Below are 23,193 nucleotides of genomic sequence, written 5' to 3'. Positions count from 1 at the left end.
ATCCTTGAGAAGGCATGGGTCTTTTCCACAGACTGTTGTGAGTTATACTACCTGAATACCAGTCAAGACATATTCCTAAACCTGGTGCAACTGTTTTACAACTATAAAGATGCTACAAAAGTGATCCATAAACCCATGGCAACTCCGAGCTAGGCTCTACGGGCAGGTTCTTTGTTCTTCAAATGGGACTATGGCTTGTACAAGCTCAATACCCCTTCTGTAACCGCTTGATTGCTCAGTCCACTTCCCATTCCCAAATGGCAATAGTTCCTGCTGGTAACCTGGTGCGCTCATAAAAATTCTGCGATAGTAATTCTTTTTGAGGGGGATGAATCAGTTCTCAAACACCTTTTGCAGAAGGAAGTGAGAAGCAATTCCCTGACCTGATCATCATTTTCTTCTGGGGACAACAGCAACTGGTATGTGGAAGGTTCCATTAAGCAAAAATCAGCTTGTCAGTCAAAACCAAGAAAGATCTTTAGCTTTTAAGATGATTTAGATTCTCCTGTAATTTTCTGGTGACACATTACACCTGCTGTTCCCCTCCAACATCCTGCCTCTGTAAACACAAGATTCAATAACTTTTTTTTCCTTAAGACAATGCTTGGTGTTTGTTAGGCTTACAGTGTAGTGCTTATTTGGACTTGAACCCTACACATGGTATTTGTTACATATTTGTCTAGGCAGGTTGTAACTTCATGGTAGGAGCTTAAAAAAAGATAGTGAGATTATCAATTGTATGCTTTTCACTGTGAGGGGAGAAAAAACAGGTGCAAGAGAATTTCCTCCTTCTGAAGTGGGAAGATGATTCAGCTGCTATTTTGAAAAGGAGATGATACATAATTTGTCAGCCACTGTTCTGAAGGGACAAGATTACACACAGAATAGACACCCACAGGTGTCAAGGAGGCAAACTGAAGAGACATTTTAAAGTCAAACATAACTGGCCTGTGCTTCTTCATATAAATGTAACATATTCCTTTTGTCTCCTGTGTTCAAAACCAAGGCAAAAAAAAGTATTGTATTTATGGCCAAAGTCCTTGTCTAGCCTACGTTCTACAAGCTTTTAGTATAGGTTTGTGTCTAGGTGCATCTGTTTATTTGTGAAGAGACTATTCGTTAAATTTGACAGGCTTCTGCCACCAGTACTATAGCTGCTGTTCTGTTAGCACCACCACCAGAGTCCCCAGCAGATATGCTTTCCAGAAGCATCTTAAAGTGCCTTTTTTGGAAGAACACAGAAGAGGTAAGAGCAATGCATGACTGCCTTTCTTTTCAAATTACACTTGCCCTTAGTAGTAATTCATTTTTGACCTCTCCAGAAAACACAGATGCTAGAAGGATGTGCCATTTGTGTTATTGTTTAAAAAATGAGTAACTGTAGAGGATATTAGAGATGAAGACAAGGGGCCATGAGAAAATACTTAAGATCAGGAAGGTCAACTACTGTTCTTATTCCACATAAAAGTAAAGAACCAAGGGATACCATTTACAAATTTACAAAGATAATAAGTGTAACACTACTAAAATAAACAGCCCATAATTCATACACAAACCTCATTGTCATAAGTTATCACTAAGACTAGTGAAATTAAGACCAACGTATTTAAGCAGGTAAGTATGAGATTTAAGGTTTAAGCAAAATGTAAGGCGATATCACACATGAGATACTGAATCATAATCTAGCCACCAGAGGACAGCATATTGGGGGGGGGCACGCACAGGGAAGGATTCTTCAAAGTCACAACCCACAATTTGTTTTTATTTTCTTCTAATACGCTGGGTACTGGACCCAAACCAGAAAGTAGACTAGGTGAGCCATTGGTCAATGAATACTCAGCAAGGAACTTGCCAGTAAGAGAGGGCAACATGATTTATTAAAGCAAAGACAAGCTTAACGAAAGCTCTTATTGTAGTTGTTAGCCTAGATAATAAATTAACTTCTTTCTCCTGATACTTATATTGATATTGTTTCACTGGCTTCTATGGGGGACTTTGAAAAGGGATTGAAAAGTTGATGTGCTTTGAGTTAGTTTTATTAAAGAAAAGAAGAAAATACTCAACAGCAAATGATATTAACAGCACATTTCGAAGCTCTCTTGAAGACTTCAGATGCTATGAATGTATTTCATAGAGGAGTTCAGGATGGCCAGTCCATTGAGTTTCCGCAGCTGAAAAATATGCCTGAAAAGACAACAGAATGGTTGCTGGGGGAATATAAGATGACTAACGATAAAAGTTTTAAGCTTTCACTGCTCTGCTATACCCCATGCCCAAACTGTCAAGGATGTTTAATGCTACATTTGATAAATTCCTCCTAAAGTAGCATGAGAAAGAGTTTTAGATTACTATTCCCCACAAAAAGGAAAATGAAAGTTCTAAATAATACTTGACAATTGTTCAAATAGGTGACATTTCACATTAACAGAACTAAGAAAATAAGGTGTTTCCCTTTTAAATCTCCAGAGTGTTTTGCAAATCTCAGAGCAGATACTTTCCCTATTGCTCATTTGGGATGTCCAGCAGGAGCAAGGTACTTAAACTTTTGGAACCTAAGCATTATCCCTTTCTTTCTGCAGTGGTTCAGGATGTATATTAACAAGTTGAACTCAGTTCTTCTGAAATGCAGTTCAAGATCCAGCTGACGAGTTGCAGCTAGCTAGAGCTTGGCATACTCTTGGCAGGCAGCAGCAGACATTCTTTGCTGACATTTATACTTTTGTTTTGCTCTCATTACTGCTCTGACCTCTACAAACTTCTAGCATCACTCCTCCTCCTTCCATTCTTCCAGCACAGGTAACATCAGAAAGCAATGCAAAATGAGCTCCTTGAAACACGTTAAGACAGACAACTAACAACACAGGAGCCCTAAAGCAGAACTGTGGGGACAGTACCACAAGTGGGAATTCTAGTTGGAGGAAGGGTAATAGATTTCGTGCAGTATTTACATAAACTAATCATTCACCCTGTACCTGCTTGCTCTACAAATAGAACTTATTTACACTAGGCAGTTTTTCAAGAATTATCACCTAATTACAATCAGATGGTGCAGGAGAACAAGTGTCTTTTTTACAATACCTTGATTCAGCGACGCAAAGCTTCCCCAGAGCAATTGCTGCATTCTCCTGCACTGAAGTTCTTGTAGCATCACCACCAGCATGTTTCAACAAAATCATCACAACATTGGAATTCAGTAAGGATGTCGCTGCTCCAGGAACTGCAAGGCACTGGCCAAGGCAGAAAGCAGCATTTCCCACAATCATTTCATTCTCTGAGTCCAAGAGCTTCAGCAGCACACTGAACCCTGGAAGAAAGGGAGATTAATTGTACAGAATGCACACAGATTTGTTCAAGTAGCACCAATATTTTCTCCTGTCTTTACCTAAACTCCTAGGGAGTGAGCATTGTTCTGTGTCAGGCATTTTTCTAGAAAACCTGGAACAGCAAAGGAATTTCATAGCAAGGTTCAGGATCCAGGATGCTGTTTCAGCTTCACCTGCCTAGATGTCTTTCTCACAAAACTGAATCTACGCTCTAAGAGGTTCTCTAGCATGGAGCTGGTGTTTCTGCATTTGTTTAATATTTCTCTGAATCTGAACATGCCATCTTTGCTGCTTGCAGGATCTTGCACTGGCCTCTCATCCCACCATACTAGCAGGGCAAACACAGAGCAGAGCACTTATAGCACCAAGCTAAATGTGTTAAGACAGAAATGTTGTTGTGGAAAGAATAGTTGAAAAAGGGTACATTAAAAAGTTTTCTATATATCCTTAGCTAACATAAAGCAGCTCAGCTCATTTACTTCTGTAACCTATACTAATGTACAGCAGCAGAGTATTTTGTCTGTACTCTTGGCACAGAGTTGTATAGCTCTTTGCTGGCATCTGTAAGCAGCAGCAACATCTCCGGTCACAGAATCTAGAAACATTTAGATAGACCGCTTTCTAAATAAAATACAGCCATGGCTTTCACATGCATGAAGTTTCCTTGGGGGTTACATAAGTTTGCTTTGGTTTTCTTTCATAGTCCCATCTGTTCTTCAGATCACATCCCACCTTGGCTGCTGCAATATCTTCTGAAAAGGCAGTGCTGCTCCAGGTGGCAACAGTGGCTAATGCAGAAGCGGAACTAAGTGGCCCAGCTGGAATGAAATTTAATGCCATGGGACTATAGCTTGATTCCAACAGGCTCCTAGCAACAGGGCAATGTCTGGGTTGGCAGACAGAGATGACAAAAATAAGAAATAGTGACTTCTCACAAGACTAATACCCAGAGTTTTGGTTGAAAGAGAGAGTGAAATGTTATTGCTAATTTGAGGAAATGAAAGCTTCATCTACAGATGACAATGAAACTAATACGGGGTGTACAAAAGGAAGGTGATGCTCTGAGAGGCTTTTAAGGTGTGGAAATCCTTGGGGTTCAAGTTGAACTACATAAGCTGACAGTTTCTTGACAGGTTCAACCACTTAGATAAAAGTTAAGTATTCTCTGTTGTAGTTGCATTAGCATTAATTGAACCTGGATTTTAAAGCAATCTAAGTAGTCTTATACCACATGACTAGAGCAAATATACTCAAAAATACCCTAAGACACCTGGTCTGATATTGTCACGCTGTCTCCATATCCATTTCCTTTTAATACCACACCAAATATCCACATGTAAACGGAAGGAAACTATAAACTGCCTCAGCCTGTGGAAATCGGACATCTAAATGAAGCTTCTTATTTTAGCCACTAACTTCAGGCAATACAACCCAATTCAGTAACAGTTTACAAGCACTTTTTTCAAAATATACATACTTCTGGCCCTGAAAAAGCGTATCAGGCTATTTTACTAGAGTAAAGCACAATTTCTCTAACTCAGGCTCATTATCTGATGTGCCTATTGCCTTTCACACACAGAGCTAAGGCTCATTAAGCACTATTTCAGGAGGTAAACTGGCACATTACTCAGAAAACATGGCTAAAGTCTTGCAAGAGTAAAACCCAGTGTTCAGTTCTGTTCTAGAGGAGAAGAAAGTAATTGGATGACACTGAGATGACATCTCAGCATTCAGTCTCTAATTAGTGAGGTTGTCACTTACTTTTGTCTGACTTCACTAGATCTTCTTGAGCTTGTCTATTACTTCTTGTGCAGATGGAAAGGGTCTTTATACCATAATTGGATGTGATCTGTCCTCCAGCCTAGATTTGATTAGAGTAAAGCATACATTAACAAACATACAGTTCATACCCCAAATTACTCAAGTTTACAGAATAGCTCAGGTACCGTGGAGATAGATAGGTATTCCTTATGACCTAAGCCCAAATACCAAAGTAAGACCTTTGCAGAGTATATATCTCAAGATGAACACAGGCTGAAAATGACAAAAGAAGCATCTCTTTCCTGCCAGCAATGAACATACAAAATTCCCCAAATCTCTGGAGGCCAATTCTTTTCAAACTATTAACTCCTCTGATGCTTGCTAGTTACAAGAGCCAAGCTGAGTGCCACAACTTTTTTCTAGACTAATTTTATCTGCATCATAGCAAGTCTGTAGAATCCACATCAGGCAGGGTGGATACACATTCTGCTAGATACACAGATACACAGCAAAACAGTGCCTACAGATTAACATATGCATTATTTAGGGAAAAATTGCTCCCAAGCTTGATTCAGCACTCACTGATAATCAGTGGAAAGGGCTCCATTGCTTTTCAGTGGTTTGAATTAGATCACACCAATGTTAAGCTTTAATCCTCCAACTGGGCCTGCAGCAGTGGACTTTTGAATTTGCAGGTCTCTGCAAGCAGAGCTGTGCACAGACATCTGGCTCATATGGAAACAACTGAAAAATCTGGGCTATGGACCAGAATCCAGAAGGCAGTCTAGTCTCCAAACTGGCTACCTGGCCTAAAATTTAACTTGAGAGCACTGTTACAACGGACAACACAGATGCAGACACATGCAGCCAGAGTGACTACACAGGTCTTTCTCCTAGGGAAAGAATGCTAAACACAGGGACAACTATGGTTTTCTTAAGGAACAATACAAGCAGAAATAAAGTGAATTTTGTTAAATTAAATTACTTTCAAGACTCTGATAATTTTCTTCACCACCCCTCCTTTCACTACTTCTTCTACTGCCGAGGAGGATGCTGGCAGGATGCGACTTAGCACTCCAATGGCTCTCTTAATTAGAAAACAGTGTGAGAGAAGAAAAAATGAAGAAGTTTATTTGTCTGAACAGCTTTAAGCAGTTTTCAAATTATTTTGTTTTTGCAGAATAAAACCAAAGTAATTGAAGTGATAAAAGGACAAATTTACAGAAATATAATGAACAACATCTTTAGGACATGGCTTTTTTATTGCTTACTAGAAACTGAACTCAGCACAGCTTCTAAAGACTCAGTGTAGAGAGAGATGAGACCAAACTGAGATGAGGACAACTCACTGTATGTTTATTTATGGAAACAAAGTCCCAGTAGAAACCAGCCTAGCATTGCTGGTATTGAGTCAAGTAAAACAGATGAGAACAATTCATGTGAGTTCAGAGACGTGAACAGACTCCGAGTCCATATCTGCTCCAACCCATTAATAGAAGTACAATCTCCTAGGTATGATTCACATACAAGAATTGTAAAAAGAAACAGCTGCTAAACACCGAAATTGTTCTTGCTTCTAGGTTGATTTTTTTTTTTTAAAGAGTTTTATATTGAAAAACATCCCAAGGATGAAATGATTTGTAAGAGCTTCTATTAAGTAGCTTTCAAGAGAACATTGAGAACCTCTTGCATCAAACAATATAAAAACCTGAATAATATAAGTGGCATATTGTTTCTTTACTACTAATAATTATGAATGTTTTAGGCTTCAAAGCCTAATGTACAGACTTGCACAGGGCAGCAGTTTGTACTGAAGTGTTCAGGTCAGGTCAGCTAATACAATCTTTTGTTAGTCCACAGATATCCCACTTACTGTCACAATCCTTCCATCCTTATCCCTGAGGAGAGACATGCACCTGCCACTTATGTCCACAGCAAAGTACTGAAACAACAATGTGAAAAACTCAGGTCCAGGTGATTGCTGGGAAGTGTTAGAGCAGAAATGGGTTAATAGACAAAGTACTCTACAACAAAGAAGCCAACAGAGATCAGGGCACACGTGGCAGTAAGTTACTAACACCTCAGCACCCAGATGTAACTTAAGAAATTCTTCCTTCTTGATGGAATCCTTAGTTTTAAATAATTTTGGAATGTGCCAAGCATCTAAGAATATCCCATGATTGGAGACTGATGCCAAACAAAACATTTATGCCACTATGGAACGGTACTATATCTGCTTTACACTCTATTTTTCTCATAACTGTGTGTATGGCGGCAGGGGAGGGAGGGAGGAGGAGAAAATGTACATTTTTTCACTTTTTAGCTTACTTAAATTGTCAACCACCCTTAATGATAACCTTAAACACCAATAAAAATTAAAAATTAACTGAACACCAGCAAAATCCAACGTTGGCACTAAATCCATCTAATGCAGTCAAGCTCTTTTTCCCTGTACGGACTGCAAGGTCACAATATTCCACGGTCATTCTCTCACCTACTCTACTTAAGTGTTCTGGTATGACTTCAGTGACTTGCATCAGGCCCATTTACAGTGACAAGGGAGGAGGATCCTCTAACTGCTCAAGAAATTCTGAATCTCTGAGGAAGTGATTATTAGAAGAACACTACCAAAGGACATTCACAGATCTTGTATACCTGGATGATCACATTTGATTCAAGCAGTAAATTCATCATTAGGCCCAGCACTGCAAACAAACACTCCTGGTATTTGGGTGTGCTGACATCAAAGCATTCATCCTGTGTACAAAGGAGAGAAGAGCCCACTCAATTCAGAGGTTCAGAATATGCACTTCCTCAGTCTTCTGTGTACTTACTTACATGGTGCATCAGTGTCCCCCTGGTGCACCATGAACTCAGAAGGAAGAAAGAGTCCTGTGAGCACCAGAGCTAATGTCATCTTTTTGATACAGATTCGTTCTTGTGTTTGTTTCACGTTGGTATCTAAAGCTGCACACTCGAAACTCCTGATGTTTAGGCAGTTAACAAGATCCTTTCCCACCCTCTGAATTCTTTAGTTTCTGAGAACCAAGTTCATACCGCATCCTTGCCCCGAAAGGGGCCACTTACAATAAGGGACCACTCACTCTCCTCCACCCATCTATCGATCCACAACTTACGTGAACAACGGACTGCTTTGAGACCTTTATCCAACTACCAGATTTGAAAGATCCCTGTCAAGCGTTCAGAGCTATTAGGGGAGGCAGACAAACATGATCACTCAAGTGCTGTTTCCACAGAAGATAGGGCTGAAAACACTATTGCAAGGAGCCATCAAGTTTCTTTACCACAAGCTTTAAGCATGCTTGCCAGCACTCTTTGCACTCAGCCATCTGCATTCGGATGACTACATCTGCACACAGATTCCCCATGATGCCAATGCAATGGGCAAGGGCTGCCTGGTTCACCAGCTTGGCAGAGGTCTAAAAACAGAAGAGTGGAATAACAAATTAAGAACAAATGATAAGGAAACAACAAATACATGTTCCTATCCCTCTGGCAATTGAAAATGGGATTCTAGAATCTCTCTCACCTTGTTAAATCCCAACTGTCCAAAGTTTGGGAATCACCCTCATTTTCACAATGAATCTCCCAATGATGTTTTAAGAGTCTTGGGAAAAAGTGACTGGATTCTGTGGTCCCTAACCTCAGACTGTGAATATTTCCTATTATCACTTACTTAACTCATGGAACAGAACAGCCTCTGCTGCAGCTGTAAGTCCAGTGAGGTATGTTCAAAAGGAGACAGCAACAAGCAGTATAAAAGAGCTATAATTATTGCATTGTCTGGGTGCTTGTTTAGAAAAGTGGAAATATGTTACTTTGCAGCTGTATCTGCTGTTCTGCAACAGAACCAATCTTCCCTATCAACTTCCCTCTTCCTGAGGACAGGTTTCTGTACCAATAGTATTGTAAATTTGTAGTTTAAATAAACGATAACCAGGAAAGGGATCTGAACCACCAAACATCTTTTCCTTGTGACCTAATGTCATCTCTTTACCCCAATCTCTCAGATTAGAAAGAAACAGAAAAAGTCACTATCCAAGATACAACCAGTTGGTGACAGTGGATTAAAGTCACATTAAGAAGAGCATAACACAAAGCTGAGAGTGAAATCATGGCCTGACAAGATTACCAGTGGGAATCTGCAACCAAGTCCAGAGTTTTCACTGAATATAAAACTAATAAGGTGTAGAAACCAAGCACTAAGTACTGGAGACTAAGAACATTTTCCTGAGGGAAGTGTATGACAACAGTGGATTTCTTACGCTTACAGAACTAGAGACATGATAACTACCGTAGTTCTGTCACAGAGGGGTTCTGTCTAGGAGCAACTGGCTGTAAAACTGGAAAGAGCGGTCATAACATGTTACACAAAAGTAAACCAGAAATATAGAAACTGAGATCTTTCATACCAGCAAGTGGGTGAATAAAGGTAAAACACCTGTGGAAAGCATGACACGACACTGGGTTTTGAACCTGTTGGTGGATAAAAAAAGCCATAGTTGGACACTTCAAGCTTTAGACAAAAATGACAGATAAAGGCAACACAGCAGCAACATAACGTAAACATCAGTCAGCAACGTACCCTCACAGCAAAGGCCAACAGCCTCTATCACTAGCTCATTTAGTACATTTCAAAGTACAACTTTATAAAAATGGATGAAGAAATGTAAGTTACCTTTCCTCTTTAGTTAAATCAGATAGTATGTTCATGGCACTGCTAGCCCTGGCATCAGTGCTTTTGACAAACGTCATCAAAATCTGCAGCCATCTGTTATTAAAACAAACAAAAAAAAATCAAGTATGTCAGCTTTGGTTTAATTATTAAAGATCAAAATTGTACTTTAAGTACACCTACATGATTTATGACCTTAAGCTCCTTTGTGTTCAGCAGGGTTTTGACCAAGCTGGATATACTAGGCCTTCCAAACATATTCAGTCACCTAACTGCCATTAGAACAATATTTTGTCACTAGATTCTCTCACAGTATCGTCCCTCTTTGCACAAGTACAGTGATTTTAACACATGTACTGATTTCTGTCAGCATTAGAACATTTCATCAGCATGTAAGCTTCACAGACGTTTGAAGCTAAGCTGCTTTGCTGCTGGCGAACATCTTAGGGACAGACAAGTAGAATGCAACAGTTGGGACCAAGAACACCATCAGCACAGCCCGGTACTGAACAGCTTCAACAGATTGTAAAGGCCTGCAGGGAATGTCAGTGATGATGCTTGCATGGCTTAAAAGGACATGCTGAGCAAACCCAACAGTCTTTGGAGGGGCTTAACAAAAAGCTTTGTAGTAGCAAAGAAAAATTGATCTCCTGCCTGAATAAAAAGAGCATCATACCATTCACCTTTTGAAATAGTGTGTGCTCATGGCTGTGGGATTTGAACTGCATGCAATTCACAGGCCTTCAACTGCGAACCCATAAACTCTGCCGAACAATAAGTATATCTGCAGACATGTGCTGGGGTTTCCACATGCTCCTTTACTGAGCTGAAATTCTCTGCCACTCTTCAACTCCGCAGCACAGTAACGGAACCTATAGTCTCATCTCTTTTTGATGATGAGCCCAACTGCCGAGAAGCTCAATATCTGCAAGTTTACCTTCTGAACATCCTAACTATTTTCAAGCAATCAGGCCCAGGATCTCTTTCAGAAGTTGACAGAAGATTTTTCAGGTTCCTGATATTTCAAGCCACAGTAATATTATCTGCCTTTTTAAAGCATTCTCTCAGATGTGGCTCATTTCTTTAACCTTTCCTCCAAGGAAAAATGTCTCTGGATTAATGTTGTATATAATATAGTGTATACAACTGTTGGAGAATCTTTTCTGTTCATGCATTACTTCAAACCATGTAGTACAAAACAGTATACTAAAATTTCTCCTCTGCTTAACTTTAGAAGGAAATAGCAGGATAATAGGATAAAGGTAATAGACTGTTATTTCTTTCTCCATTCAGTGAGTCATGGCAACACTGAATAATCATAAATACCAATTATCAAATGAGGAGGGAGTCACAGCTTGAAACCATGAGCTATTAAGAGACAACAGTGTAAGCTCCTGATTGAGCGCTAGACAAACACACACTTACTGGTTTAAAAAAGTTAACTATGCCTCAAAACTACATGAGCATCCTGAGGAATAAGCCCTTACTACTTAGTTTCACAGACATCTTCAGATACAAAGTTTCCTTAAGTTTTCCCCCCACACCTAACTTCTACTTTTGCTTAGCTAGGCCTATCCCTCAAGGACAGAAGTCTCAATGTCATTATGTTCCTTTCTGAAAGCCTGTCACCTAGTGGAATGAGTTCTGAACATCTGTGAACCCAGGCATTAAGGAAATTTTTCTGAAGTACAGTAGTGTTTATTACTTGGTTAGGTCCAGGTGCCTGACCAGCAGTCTCCTCCCATTCTCATTCTCTGAGTAAAGAGAAATTAGTGCCAATGTCTCCTTTTGGATCTCCGATACCCCAGAAGAAAGCAGTTTTGGCAGCTGTGCATTCACATCAGGTTGAGTCAATAGAAGATGCTGATTTTCTTCTGAAAAAAGATCAGATCTCAGACCTATGTCACACACAATGACATCCCCATTACTCTTATAATTTTTTTTTTCCCTAGGTGCTGATTTAACAGATTTAATGTCTTTATTTCATCCACTAATGTGCTCACTCACTTTTATGTGTTCACCTTGCATGACACTCCTGCAGAGCAATGGTAAGGCAGAACACCCACTAATCTTCTCTCGGCTCCATTACTTCAACACATACACTGGTGTTTGAATTTCTACTCTCACTAGCAACATGCTAGCTTCTCAGGCACTAAGCACTTCTTCAAAGACACACCAGAATTGTGAGCACAAAGTGCTCCTCACTTCATCAGCTGCCTGCGAACTGCTAGGGTCTAGGCTATTCAGGCACAATAGTACACAAACTATTGCAAGCACAAACATGCAAGCTACACAAGCCTGCATATTACTTCATACATTTACTGCTAATTGCCTATAGGCAGAATATAAAATGGGTTTTCTCCTTACCTTGCAGCATGAATATTCTCTTGGGCATCAGCTGGATCCCGTGATATACTAGTCAACACAGACGCCGACACCAAGCATTCTGTATTTTCCTTGTGTGGCCCTCTGCACCACTTTACCGCCCACCACCACCCCAGCCCATTTCTCATCTACATGCATACTCCCTAGAAACAGAGGCAAGGGCTACCTGCCCAATGACTACTTATTGTGAATGCCAAAGGAATTCAGCCTTCTCTAATGGCAGTTCTATAAAACTCTGCTTTTTGCTGGTATAACCGCTTAAAAAAGACAAAATTATACAGGTGCTATTATCTTAAGAGCAGCAATAATCACAGGGAATTTACCTTCCACCCCTTCAGTACATTTAAAATGCTCACACAAACAGACTGGAAATTTCATCTCATGATGCACAGAACCACCAGAATTGTGGCTGCTGCTAGCAGTATACATCCAACACTTGCATTTGACCTGTAAGACTTCATTTACAATAGAGTCTAGACCCAGGTGCTCTGGGAAAGCGATGTTCATGCCAAACGACAATTTTAGAGACAGTAACTGCCATATTAACAGTACATTAACAATGATTAATGTTGATTACATAGTTTTACCATTCCCAGTGCAGACAGCTTGCCAAAGGAAGAGAAGAGAAACAGACAGATCCGCTTCAGCAGCGTTTTTTCTCTCTGCACAGAAGCCCCTAAATTAGAAACGTTAGCTCGTAAGAAGAGCAAAGGACAGATCAAACAATTAGCTCTTTGGCTAGGGAAATCAGCAAAGCCCCACAGATGTGAGGATCTGCCACATGAACACTTAAGCTCATAAGCTCTAAACCCAGCTCATTGGTTAAACATTTCTAGGACTATCAGACTTGTTTTCCAGAGGACCTCCCCTGAGACCAGATTTATGATCCACTAGCTCTACTTTACCTTCCACACACACAGACCCTATATGAGCATTACGCAGCACAATACAGGTGATAAATGCAGATCTGCGCTGAGATAGTTGTGAACAGCCAGGGCGCAAAAACTGTGCAACTTTGGAAGTGCTTCATCTCTTTAAGTTGCTTTACAGCCAGCACCCAAAATCCTGATGAACCCTAAAGAAGTCTCTGTACTGCAGTCCCACTGACAACCTTAAAGAATAGCTCTCCTGCCCTGTTCAACCAGATCGTGCTGTTCTGAACCAACTTACTTGTGCAAAACTTTCAAATTGCATCTTTTGCACATCTGTCTTGTTTCCATTATCTATCTGAACCTGACTCAAATATACATTCAGACAAGAGATCCCTCTAAAGACAAAGTTTATAAAGCAATACAGATAAATATTAGTCAGATTTGTTTCTTGATTACCGAAACACAATGTAACGGCAGCCAAGAAAACACAGCGGCAGAAGATACAGGTCCCCAGAGATGATCCTCTTCCTTGATGACAGGATTACAGAGTTTCACAGGCTACATTACAGAGCTATATGGCCAAATATTTACTGATGGCAATTAATGGTACCAGGGAGTTTAGCCAGGTATACTTAAAGCAACTAAGTGCTTTCAGATTTTCTTTTTTTTTTTTTTAACAAACCTGGTCTCACTATGAGAGATAGGATAACTGTACAGAAAGAGGAGACAGAAGCAGAAATCCATTAATTCTGTTCACTGCATCCAAGAGAGCACTGTTTGTGTAAGAGTTAGATATGTCAGTCCATTCAGACATTAAAATCTGTTATTACATTATCATTTGATCATTTCATCCGCATTTCAAGAGGTGATTGTGTTTCTTGAAAACAATATTTTCATTTCCTCATGCTGTAACACCCGACTGTTTTCCTTTGGAGAGCTCTTACCATCTTACAATCTCGTTGTCTTTGAGGATACTGAATCCATTGTTTGTTCTAAATAAAGTTTGCTCAGTGCCTGAAAAATTCAGAGATAAACAAATCAGCTCTATGATCCATCTGGCTGATGTGTCATTGTGAAGGCAGACTCCTGCTCTTCTATAACACAGTGTTAAAAGAAAAGGTCACCGGATCAACAGCTTTGGGGAAAGAACATCATTAAAAGCAGGGGAAAAACTCCAAGAATGCTACTTGAAGTAGAAGCAACTTTGAAGCTGAAGACTGCTCTAATTCATGCCTGGTGCTGTAAAGAACAACTGACTTCAAGTTAAAGGCTTTTTGGGAAGACTGAAACATGAGACTGGCTTTGCAAATCAGTATGCTTTAACAAAGAATTACAAATATTTCTAAATAAATGAAACAGCTCTTAAGAGACTCAGTTCCATAAGAAGTCTTAACAGCTCAGCTACAACATTGGTCTAGTTCTGAAAAATATATGTAAATATCTACTGGCCATAAATTTTGAAATATCAAACACTACTGATTTTGCATTTTAAATATAGGAATAGTTTTTCTTTTCCTTTAAAAACCACTCCACTTGTATTCATCTACTTGGATTACAACTCCCATGATCAACAACCTTTGCATCAAATACTTACAATCTTTCATGGCTCCTGTCAAAAGTCTGATCCCTCCTGTATAGTAGAGGATATTCTGGTCAGGCCTATCAAGTTTCTGCAGCATTTCTTTTATGGACAGAGCAGCAAGCTTTCCAGACTGAACTTCCTTCATTGCTCTCTCTTCATCTTTCATTCTTTTTTCCTCCAAGTTTACCTCGTTCATACAATCTTGGAAATCAAAAGAAAACAAAGCATGGCAGTTAAATGTTTTGATATTGTCAAGTTTCAAGCACAAAATAAAGTTGACTCCATGACACAGAGAGCAGTACCTTCTACATACAGATGTACAGAATGACCCACGGCTCTGGTGAGTGAAACAGAGCTTAAAGAAGGAACAATCAGAAGCAAAAGCTGCATGAAGAGACTCCATCAAAAGTTCTGAAGAGCAGAACAGTGGTTTTGACTAAGTTCCATCTTGAAACAAGGGATGGCAGTGTAAAAATTTCTGCTTCTTACCTTTAAATAGGGTTTCCTTCTGGGGATCAATTTGTAAGATCTTCTCATAACACTGCCTGGACTTAACAGAGAAAAGAAATGGGCTCTCAATTTAAGATAAAAATGGGAAGATGATAAAAATTATATCCTAGTCGGAGTCATCCTGTTTAAGCTCAAAAGTTCTTGGGCCACAGTACTTAATAAGTGTGAAAAATAAAATTTATGGAGATATGCAAGTCAAAACTTTCATAATTAAAAGTGTAATTTGAATATTATTCTCAGTCCCTACATCTGCCTGCTATTTCAAATTAAAAGGAAAATTTCAAATTCAAACCTGGGAACATACTAGTAGGAACAAAACCAGCAAAGTTCCAGTGAGAAAAGAGAAAATTAGGCATCGCGTTAAAACTGCAGGAACTGTAACTATCGGCAGGGATCAGACATGTGCATCTTATATCTTTATCTTCTATTTGTGCATCTTGTGTATCTTGAGCATATGCTTGGAATTAAACTGATCACCAAGCTTGCAACAGAGAAGAACCTTCTTCACAGATCAAGCTGCCAAGAACCCCTCAAGGTGGATTTCCTGTAGACTTGTATTGTCTATGCTCTACAGTTATTTCTAGAGAAATCGTTTCTGACAGGATCAGAAATACTTTTGAGCTTGCCTGCTCTCCTCTTCAGGCTCTTTATTATTTTTGAAGGTGAAAGGTCAGGGTTGTACCAAAATATCTGGCAGTTTATTTCAAGCTTAAGTATTGAATTAAGCTCCATTATTTTAACAGTAATTATGATTCCATTAGGTTTTCACACATGAAATGCAGAACTAAATCTTTTGTTTGACATTCATTTCTCTAGGATCTTGGAAAAAAAAAAAAAGGTATCACTCTCACTAGCATCTTTCATCATAACAGTTCACTTAACTTCAAATACATAGAGATTTTTTCTTATCTGCAGGTGACCTGCAATCATTTCTTAGTTATATGCAGCAACAGTTTAATAACACCTGCTGCACAGAACAATCTAGGATAAAAAAAGTGAAATACATTTTACTCAATTGTCTCTTTAATGGAAATGTAGTCACTGCTAGTAGACTGCAATCACAAGAGTCTGCAGTACCTTACAAGGACATTCCTTCACTCTGATCCTTACCCGAGCTGAAATATGGCACTTCCAGCACTACCACTTCCCTGAGAACACATTGCTAATATCAGTCTTGAAGCACTTCAACAGAAGTGCCAAACATGGGATTCTCTAAGTATATATACAGTCCTTGCAGACTCCTCAAATGCTCACCCAGTCTAGACTCAAGCCTCACAGCACTGGAGTAAAGCTTGCTGTCTTGGTGTCCAACAGGCAAGTGGTAACAAATTCCCACCAGATAAATCGTGTATGCTGAACAGAAAATTCCCTCATTCTTTTGAGGTTGATTAGGGTACAAATTGACACAGCTACACAGAAGTGTCCTCCTACCTTTTGTGTGTACCAAAGTAAAGGATACGGGCTACTTTACTAAGATGTGGAAATAAGACTTGATTTTAGAATTATTAGTCTTTGCAAAGCACAGAAAATTTATCTCAAGTCTAAAGGCTGAACATACTTCCATTTGTCCGACTCTTAAGATCACAAATTTCTCACTCTCACCCACAACATCACATCAAAAGCAGAACAAAACATAGTCCCATGGCCACGAGATTTAGTCAACTTACCTCACTGTAGTGCCTAAGTGCCAGGTGAGCTTTCCCCATTAGAAAATAGGCTTTAATACATTTTTCATTGCACTGTGTTAAAAAAGGAATTATTAATTATGTGTTTAGAAATTTTAACCGTTTAATATTTTTTCCAGCTTTCTGATTAATGGTTATAGCTGCCCAAAATAACTGTAGGCACAGAAGAGGGTATTCATACCATCTACTAGAGGCATCTAAAGTTTATATGCTGAATTATTACCTCCAGGTACCGACTTTCCTTCCCTATGCAAGGAACATAGGCTTTGGTCTGGTTAAAGGTGGAAAGCAGCTGGTGCTAATATCCTTTCCAGAAAACTGCACTTCAGGCAATACAAGCAGACTCTCATGCATTTAGGTAACGTTAAGGCCTGCATCAACAAGTCTATAAGCGCAGCATTTCTATAACAACAGAATTTCCATGTCTTTTGATTAGTTCTGCCAGGAATGAAATAAGTACTAATTTTCATTAGCTGTGCACAAAAAAAATTGAGGAAACATCTAGCTCAACACTAACAGATTAGGTGATCTTGTCCAGTTCAATTATGTGTCAAAAATATTGACTTCTTGAAATGATGCTGCCAATATTATTAATAATCTGTTAATAGTGTGCTAGTCATGGGCATCACTGATGTAACACAACTGAATTTGGATTCAGCTCTTTGGCATTTTATATAATCTTTACTTTTCCCACCAGATCTGATCTTTGTGAGCTTGAAGAGTCCCTTTTCCCTTTCTAGAAGGATGGGCAAGATATTGCATGCCAATGTGTGCAGTTAATAGCTTATTATCACTTATAACAAACTTTTTAATTAAAAGCTCTCAAGAGTTAGAAAAGCTTCTGCACGCAGGCAGCACTAAAATTATTAACTGCTTTATACTATTCAAAGTCACTCAGGATGCAGGAATCTGTGCAACACCACCACATTCTTTCATTTCCATTACCAAGTTGTCTCCATAGCATCAGTTACACACAAACCTGCCTTCCAGGAGCACTTGACCTGGTCAAAAAAGACAGAATCCTGAAGTTACCTTTAACGCCCATTCACAGTCAGTAATGGCTTTTTCACACTCATGCATCTTCAGGTAGGCCTGAAATAAAACCAAAAGAGTCCAGGCAGAAGAATTAGAATACTTCAAACAACTTCCACTAACTATTGTGGAAACATTAGCTAATTAAAAAACAAACAAACAACTGTTGATTTGCCTAGCCATTGATTTTGCAACATAATTACCAGCTGTTTATTAACTTGTCTTCCATCTCCTTGGAGCTTGTAATTTAGAATAAATTTAATAAAACAAAATTCAATACACACATATGGATTATACAAGGCAAGTAGAGAATACAAAGCAAATGTTAACATTCTACAGTTATAAAAGCGATCACTAAAAAAAATTTTTTTTAAAAATCCGTGCATTTAAATAAAACTATGAACTACACTAATATTTTTTTCCCACTTATTCTAGAGGAGCAGGGGTTCACCTGTGCCACATCCAAGAGGGAGGAGACATGAACACTCCCTCAGGAAGGACTAGCCACAGCAGAACTAAGCTTCCAAGGGATTCAGACACATTGATCAAGAGGGAAGAATTTACACATCTAATGATCATCTTTGTGCAACTCTTCCATTAAGTTTGTAAAAAGATTAAAACCTTCAGTCTGCGCTGCCTTGCTGTTAACTTCTAGCCACAGTAAAAATTTACTGTTGATAACACGGCAGCAAAGCAGAACTCATTCATTCTGGGTAGTGGAGGATGGCCAGGAAAAATTGTTTGCTCCTTTTTAAGCCTCTCTGTAATGTAACACGAAATTTACTTAGATAATAGAACAATCTTTTTGGGTTCTTTCCTGGCAAAGCAACACTAAAAGCAGCATAGTGGTAGCTCATTTCCATGTGCTGACCTGTGCTCTGTTTGTGTAAAGTTCCTGCTTATCTTTCAGTTTTTCCAGACCTTCAGTGTATCTCTGAATGGCAACAACATAGTCTCCTTTCCTGAAGGCATCGTTTCCCTTCTCTTTCAGAGCTGCAAAACAACAGACAGCATTCAAAATAACATTTGTTTTTTATTTCCCTAAATGGTGACCGAGGAAACGGAGGCCATATTCTCCTGTTGGAATAATCATCAAAATTCCAGTCCAGCTCCACTGCAGCTGTCTTAATTAGCCATTATTTGCAAGGTACTTCTGAGCTATTCAGTGCACAAAATCCCCAATCCTCTTTCAGAGGGAAAACTGAGCATTTGTCTTTGTCCAGCCCAGCTCTGAAATACTCAAACTCACTCCCTCCATCCCAAACCCTTATCATAAAGAGGATGGTATGGAGAAGAACAGGTTTCAACAACTCTGTGAAGTATATAATCCTGTCACATCCAGCTAATCAATGCTGTGGACAAGACCGTTGGTCTCAGACTACCAAAGCACTGTCTCAGTGTACATAAGAATGGCAGTAACAGAGTAGCTCGATAGCCTCTTAAATCAGCCCAGTTCCTGCAAAGTAGTTTTTGAAGGCATTAGCTAGAAAAGCCTTTGGCAATTACCATTTGCCAAGTGTTCATTTCTCTTCCTTTGTTTAGCTCGTTCTTTTGCATCCTTTTCCAAAATTGCCAGAAAGCCATCTTTGAGCCAGGAGAGTTGGTGGTATTTTAGTTTAAAACAAACAAACAAAGAGCAAGCTTCATTAAAATCAATCTACAGAAAAGAAAAAAGTAATTTCTAAGGTATTTCTGAGTAATTTCTCTACAAAGAAAATATTAAGTGGACATTTCAACAATTAAACTGGAACATGAATGACAAGCTATTACACATAAAGACCATACTATTGCTCAGGATTTGCATATTTGCCTTGAAGTATCTCATCTCTAGAGATAAACTTGTTTCTTTTAAACTGAGAATACTAACTTTTTAGATGAGAGACCAGGATATGATAACGAACTACACCAACAAGCCTCCTACCTATGAACAAGTACAGCCATACTGGTAAGATCCTTGAGTGTGTTCCTACATCTGACTGAATTTTGGTTAAAGTCACTAGAAGAGTTAGCTTTGACTTTGGCAGGAGTGGAATTAGGCCTTGCATGAAGTAACAGCAATCCTTACTCCATCTCTGCTAAAACAGATTGAAGAGATGCTAAGTACTAGAGGGAGCACTGTCCTACCTGCGTTCACTGCCTTTGCATTTGCCACATCCTAAAAAAAGAGAAACAGAGCACAGGCATGTACACATACAGACATTTTAGTAAAACCCATAGCAGCAAAGGAACACTTGGTTAAGTTGTTCAAAGCTACAGGGCGTCTGAAATATCCAAATTGATGCATGCAGGGAATATCAAGGTGACGCTTAAACAAAGGATGGTAAGGAGTTAATAATTTTTGACATTAGTGGAAAGCTTCCTTTTGTATCTTTAGTGAGGCAAGTCACTGAAATCTAAACCCTACTGCAGAAATCAAAGCCTAACGAAATTAATGAGGGGACTCCTGTCTTCAGCTAGCTTTGCTCAGGTTCCTGAAGTGCAGGTAAAAGCTACAAGTTATGGCACCTCAGTGCTTGCATCCAACTTGGGCAAATCCAACAGAAGCATTCTGTGTTATTAGCAGTCTTCATGACATCAAGCACCTCCCAGTCAGACAACTAGTGAAAAAAACAAAGTCACATTCAGAACATACTTGTAAGTATTGTTCAAAATTTTTTCTCCTGGGCAAGGAATGTGAATTAGTGTTATTTAAAAGACCTAAACTGCATACAGCTTTAACTTCAAAGGGGAAAAAAGCCCTTACAGAAGCTCGTGTGTTGATGACTGTTCTGTTCACCGTAGTCTTGCTTTCTTCCTCCCGGCTAGTTTCTTGATCATGGAGCCTCTTCTCTGCTTCTGCAATGGTTCTTTCCTTGACAGCTGGGTCTGCAGAGTTCAAGCCTTGCATTAAGTTGGCTAAAACGGGGATGAAAAAAAAGTGATACACACACGAGTCTCAGTGATCCTGGTGGGACCAGGAGCTCAGTTATGCACTGGTGACCAGGATGGCCTCCGTGAAGGGAAACATTTACAAACACAACTTCATCTCACTTCCAAGAGCTACCTACAGCTTCTGCGTTATAAAGCGTCCGAGGTTTAGGAAGCTCCTCCTGGCACCCACAAAGCCCCACGACACCCGAGCTCGTAAGGAGACTTCACATAAAACGAACTCGGAACGGGGCGAGAGTTCTCCTCTTTTCCATTCCTTTCCTGCCTCCCTTTTACCCACCCCCTTCTTCTTTCGGCCCCTAACACCCTTACCTGAGGGAAAGGGACGGGCATGGCCGCCTGCCCCCGGCCCCCGCCACCTCCCCGCGGGCGGTGCCGCCCCACGCCCGGCCATGGGGCGGCCAGCTCCGCCCCGGCCCCGCTTACCGATGTCGTCCACACGGCGGAGGAACCGCTGGAAATCCTCCTCCTCCTCCTGGTCCGCCTCGGCCAGCATGGCCAGAGCGGGAGGGCCGGCCGGAGCGACGGGCCGAGCCGGAAGACGCACAGCGACGCCGCCGTTACCGTGAGGACGGCGCCCGCCGGCCACGCTCCAGACGCAGAGTCAGCGGGTGGGGCATTTGGGGGCGTGGCTATGCAAACGAAGGGGCGGTGCCTCGCCGTCCGCCATTTCGCGGCTAGCCGGGAGGTAACAGCTCTCGGAGACGGGGCCGGAGCCCGAGCCCGCCCGGTCACAGACCGCGGTCCCCGCGCGGTGTCTGCAGTACCACCCCCGGGGCACAGCCGGCTGCTGTCCTACGGGCTTCCTCGCCCTCAAGCTATAACGCAGGGCGTTGCGAGGGGGCAGGAACGGCCGCAGCCACCGGCGGGAAGTGCACCCGCCCGCGTCTTCGCCGCTCGCCTCGCCTCGCCGGGTGCAGCAAGGGGTCCCTCTCCTGGCCCAGCGCAGCCGATGCTGTGCCAAAACCCCGCTCGCTATCGGGCAGCGCGGCAGCTGGCTTCGCAGCCCGGAGGAGGTTGGTCCCCGCGGAGGAGTGGTGGCCCCAGCGAGGAGCAGGGCCGGGTAGCAGGAGCAGTTGGGACTGACTACAGACGCCCAGACCTCCCTCGCCCTTACACGGTCACTTGCTGCGCTGCCTAAGCGCCAGTCTAGATTGGAGCACCTGAGGGTGTAACTTAGCATCGTGCTTTAGTGTGCACAGCTGACAGGCAAATGCTCAGCACGAGGTAAAGAGAGACCTGCAGAAAGGGTGTTCCTACCTCCTCCTTTTGCAGCTTTCTTTTGATTGCTCTTGTAGAGCTGTGCTACAATGGGGAAAAAAAAGTGTGCTTTTGTACTTGCAACATATTTCAGAGCATTCAGCAGGTGACTTTTCTTCCTCCCTGCTACTCCTAGATACAATCCCTCTGATGATGGCAAGTAGTGCTTACACTTCCACTGCAGCAGAGTGGCTGGCCTGACGGGGGCTATGGAGGGTCCCTTTACCAAAGGCCTTCCAGGTGGGCCACGCACTGCAGAGAGGCTCCTAGTCCAGAGCAGCTAGAGAGCCCCTATCTTCATCCTGGCTTTCCTCACTTAATTTCTGGCTTGAAATCTCAGAAATGCTTCACTAATCACTGAGCTGAAGACAATCCCTTTCCCTCTGCTAAACAGGTCAGCCTTTGCCTTGCAGCCTGAATGTATGCAAACCCGAAGTGAGATCTGCTGCTGCTGCTCCCTTCTGCTTGTTGTTTTATCAAAACATACATCTGGGTTTGATTTGGCAGAGTGAGGAGGCAAGCTGCCCTGCTGGCAGCTGACAGCAGGGAGCATATCAGCAGAGGCACGGGCATGTCATTTCTCCAAGGAGCATTTAAGATCCTTTTAGTCTGGCTTTTTAATGCCCAAAGTCATCTTCTGTTCATACACAGGGGACAGGAATGGGATAGCATGGGCAAAAAATCAGTGAAAGGGACTTTGGTGAATATAAGGATTAGCTGAGCCAAAGTTTAGCAGACCTACCAACTGGGAGAGGGAACATGAAGAAAGAAACATGAACACTCATCCACAACCAATACCCTCTAGCACCCGTTGCCCTGATTTTTATACCAGATTTGGATCTTTTTTTTAAGATACACTTTAAAGACTGGGACTTTCTTAGTCTTTGAGTGGGAAACAGAGAGACTGGAGTCGGCTGAGGGTTAAACCCTCATTCAAAACAGGCACTTCTCCTTCCCTCCAAGTTAAGGGGATCAGAGGGTCTCAGCAGCGTCTGAGAAGGGGCCACTTGACAGTGACAATTTCTGTATCCTCTGTGCTGTCAGACAAGGAGGGTGCTCAGGCCAGGAGTTTGCAGGATCTGGGGGTTTGGTGCCCAGGGAGGCTTCATGCCACTCTAGGGAGCCAGCGCAGCCCCTTCCCAGGGTGGGACATGCACCC

At 41.2% G+C, this 23,193-nt stretch overlaps 1 protein-coding gene across 6 annotated transcripts; it reads right to left on the bottom strand.

The window, feature by feature from the left end:
• Window positions 1-1,852: 1,852 nt before the first annotated feature.
• Window positions 1,853-21,354, bottom strand: TTC12 (tetratricopeptide repeat domain 12). Of its 6 annotated transcripts, none has more exons than XM_052786604.1 (21): window positions 21,201-21,354; window positions 20,590-20,741; window positions 19,971-20,001; window positions 19,353-19,430; window positions 18,718-18,839; window positions 17,847-17,906; window positions 16,797-16,868; window positions 15,109-15,169; window positions 14,632-14,820; window positions 13,982-14,051; window positions 12,753-12,841; window positions 11,486-11,654; window positions 9,784-9,876; window positions 9,518-9,581; window positions 8,390-8,524; window positions 7,740-7,841; window positions 6,958-7,065; window positions 6,070-6,171; window positions 5,085-5,184; window positions 3,079-3,304; window positions 1,853-2,184 (listed from the first exon to the last, which is right to left on the bottom strand). In XM_052786604.1, the coding sequence occupies exons 1-21, from the start codon at window positions 21,268-21,270 to the stop codon at window positions 2,109-2,111; spliced, it is 2,169 nt and encodes a 722-aa protein (XP_052642564.1). In that variant the 5' UTR covers window positions 21,271-21,354; the 3' UTR covers window positions 1,853-2,108. The 6 variants fall into 6 exon arrangements, with proteins under 6 accessions (XP_052642564.1, XP_052642565.1, XP_052642566.1 ...); XM_052786605.1 differs by having other exon boundaries at window positions 6,958-7,026; XM_052786606.1 differs by lacking the exon at window positions 6,070-6,171.
• Between the last annotated feature and the right edge of the window lie 1,839 nt (window positions 21,355-23,193).

Source organism: Harpia harpyja, chromosome 4 (assembly GCF_026419915.1).
Source record: "Harpia harpyja isolate bHarHar1 chromosome 4, bHarHar1 primary haplotype, whole genome shotgun sequence".
Taxonomy (NCBI): domain Eukaryota; kingdom Metazoa; phylum Chordata; class Aves; order Accipitriformes; family Accipitridae; genus Harpia; species Harpia harpyja.
This window is presented reverse-complemented; position numbering and strand designations above follow the sequence as displayed.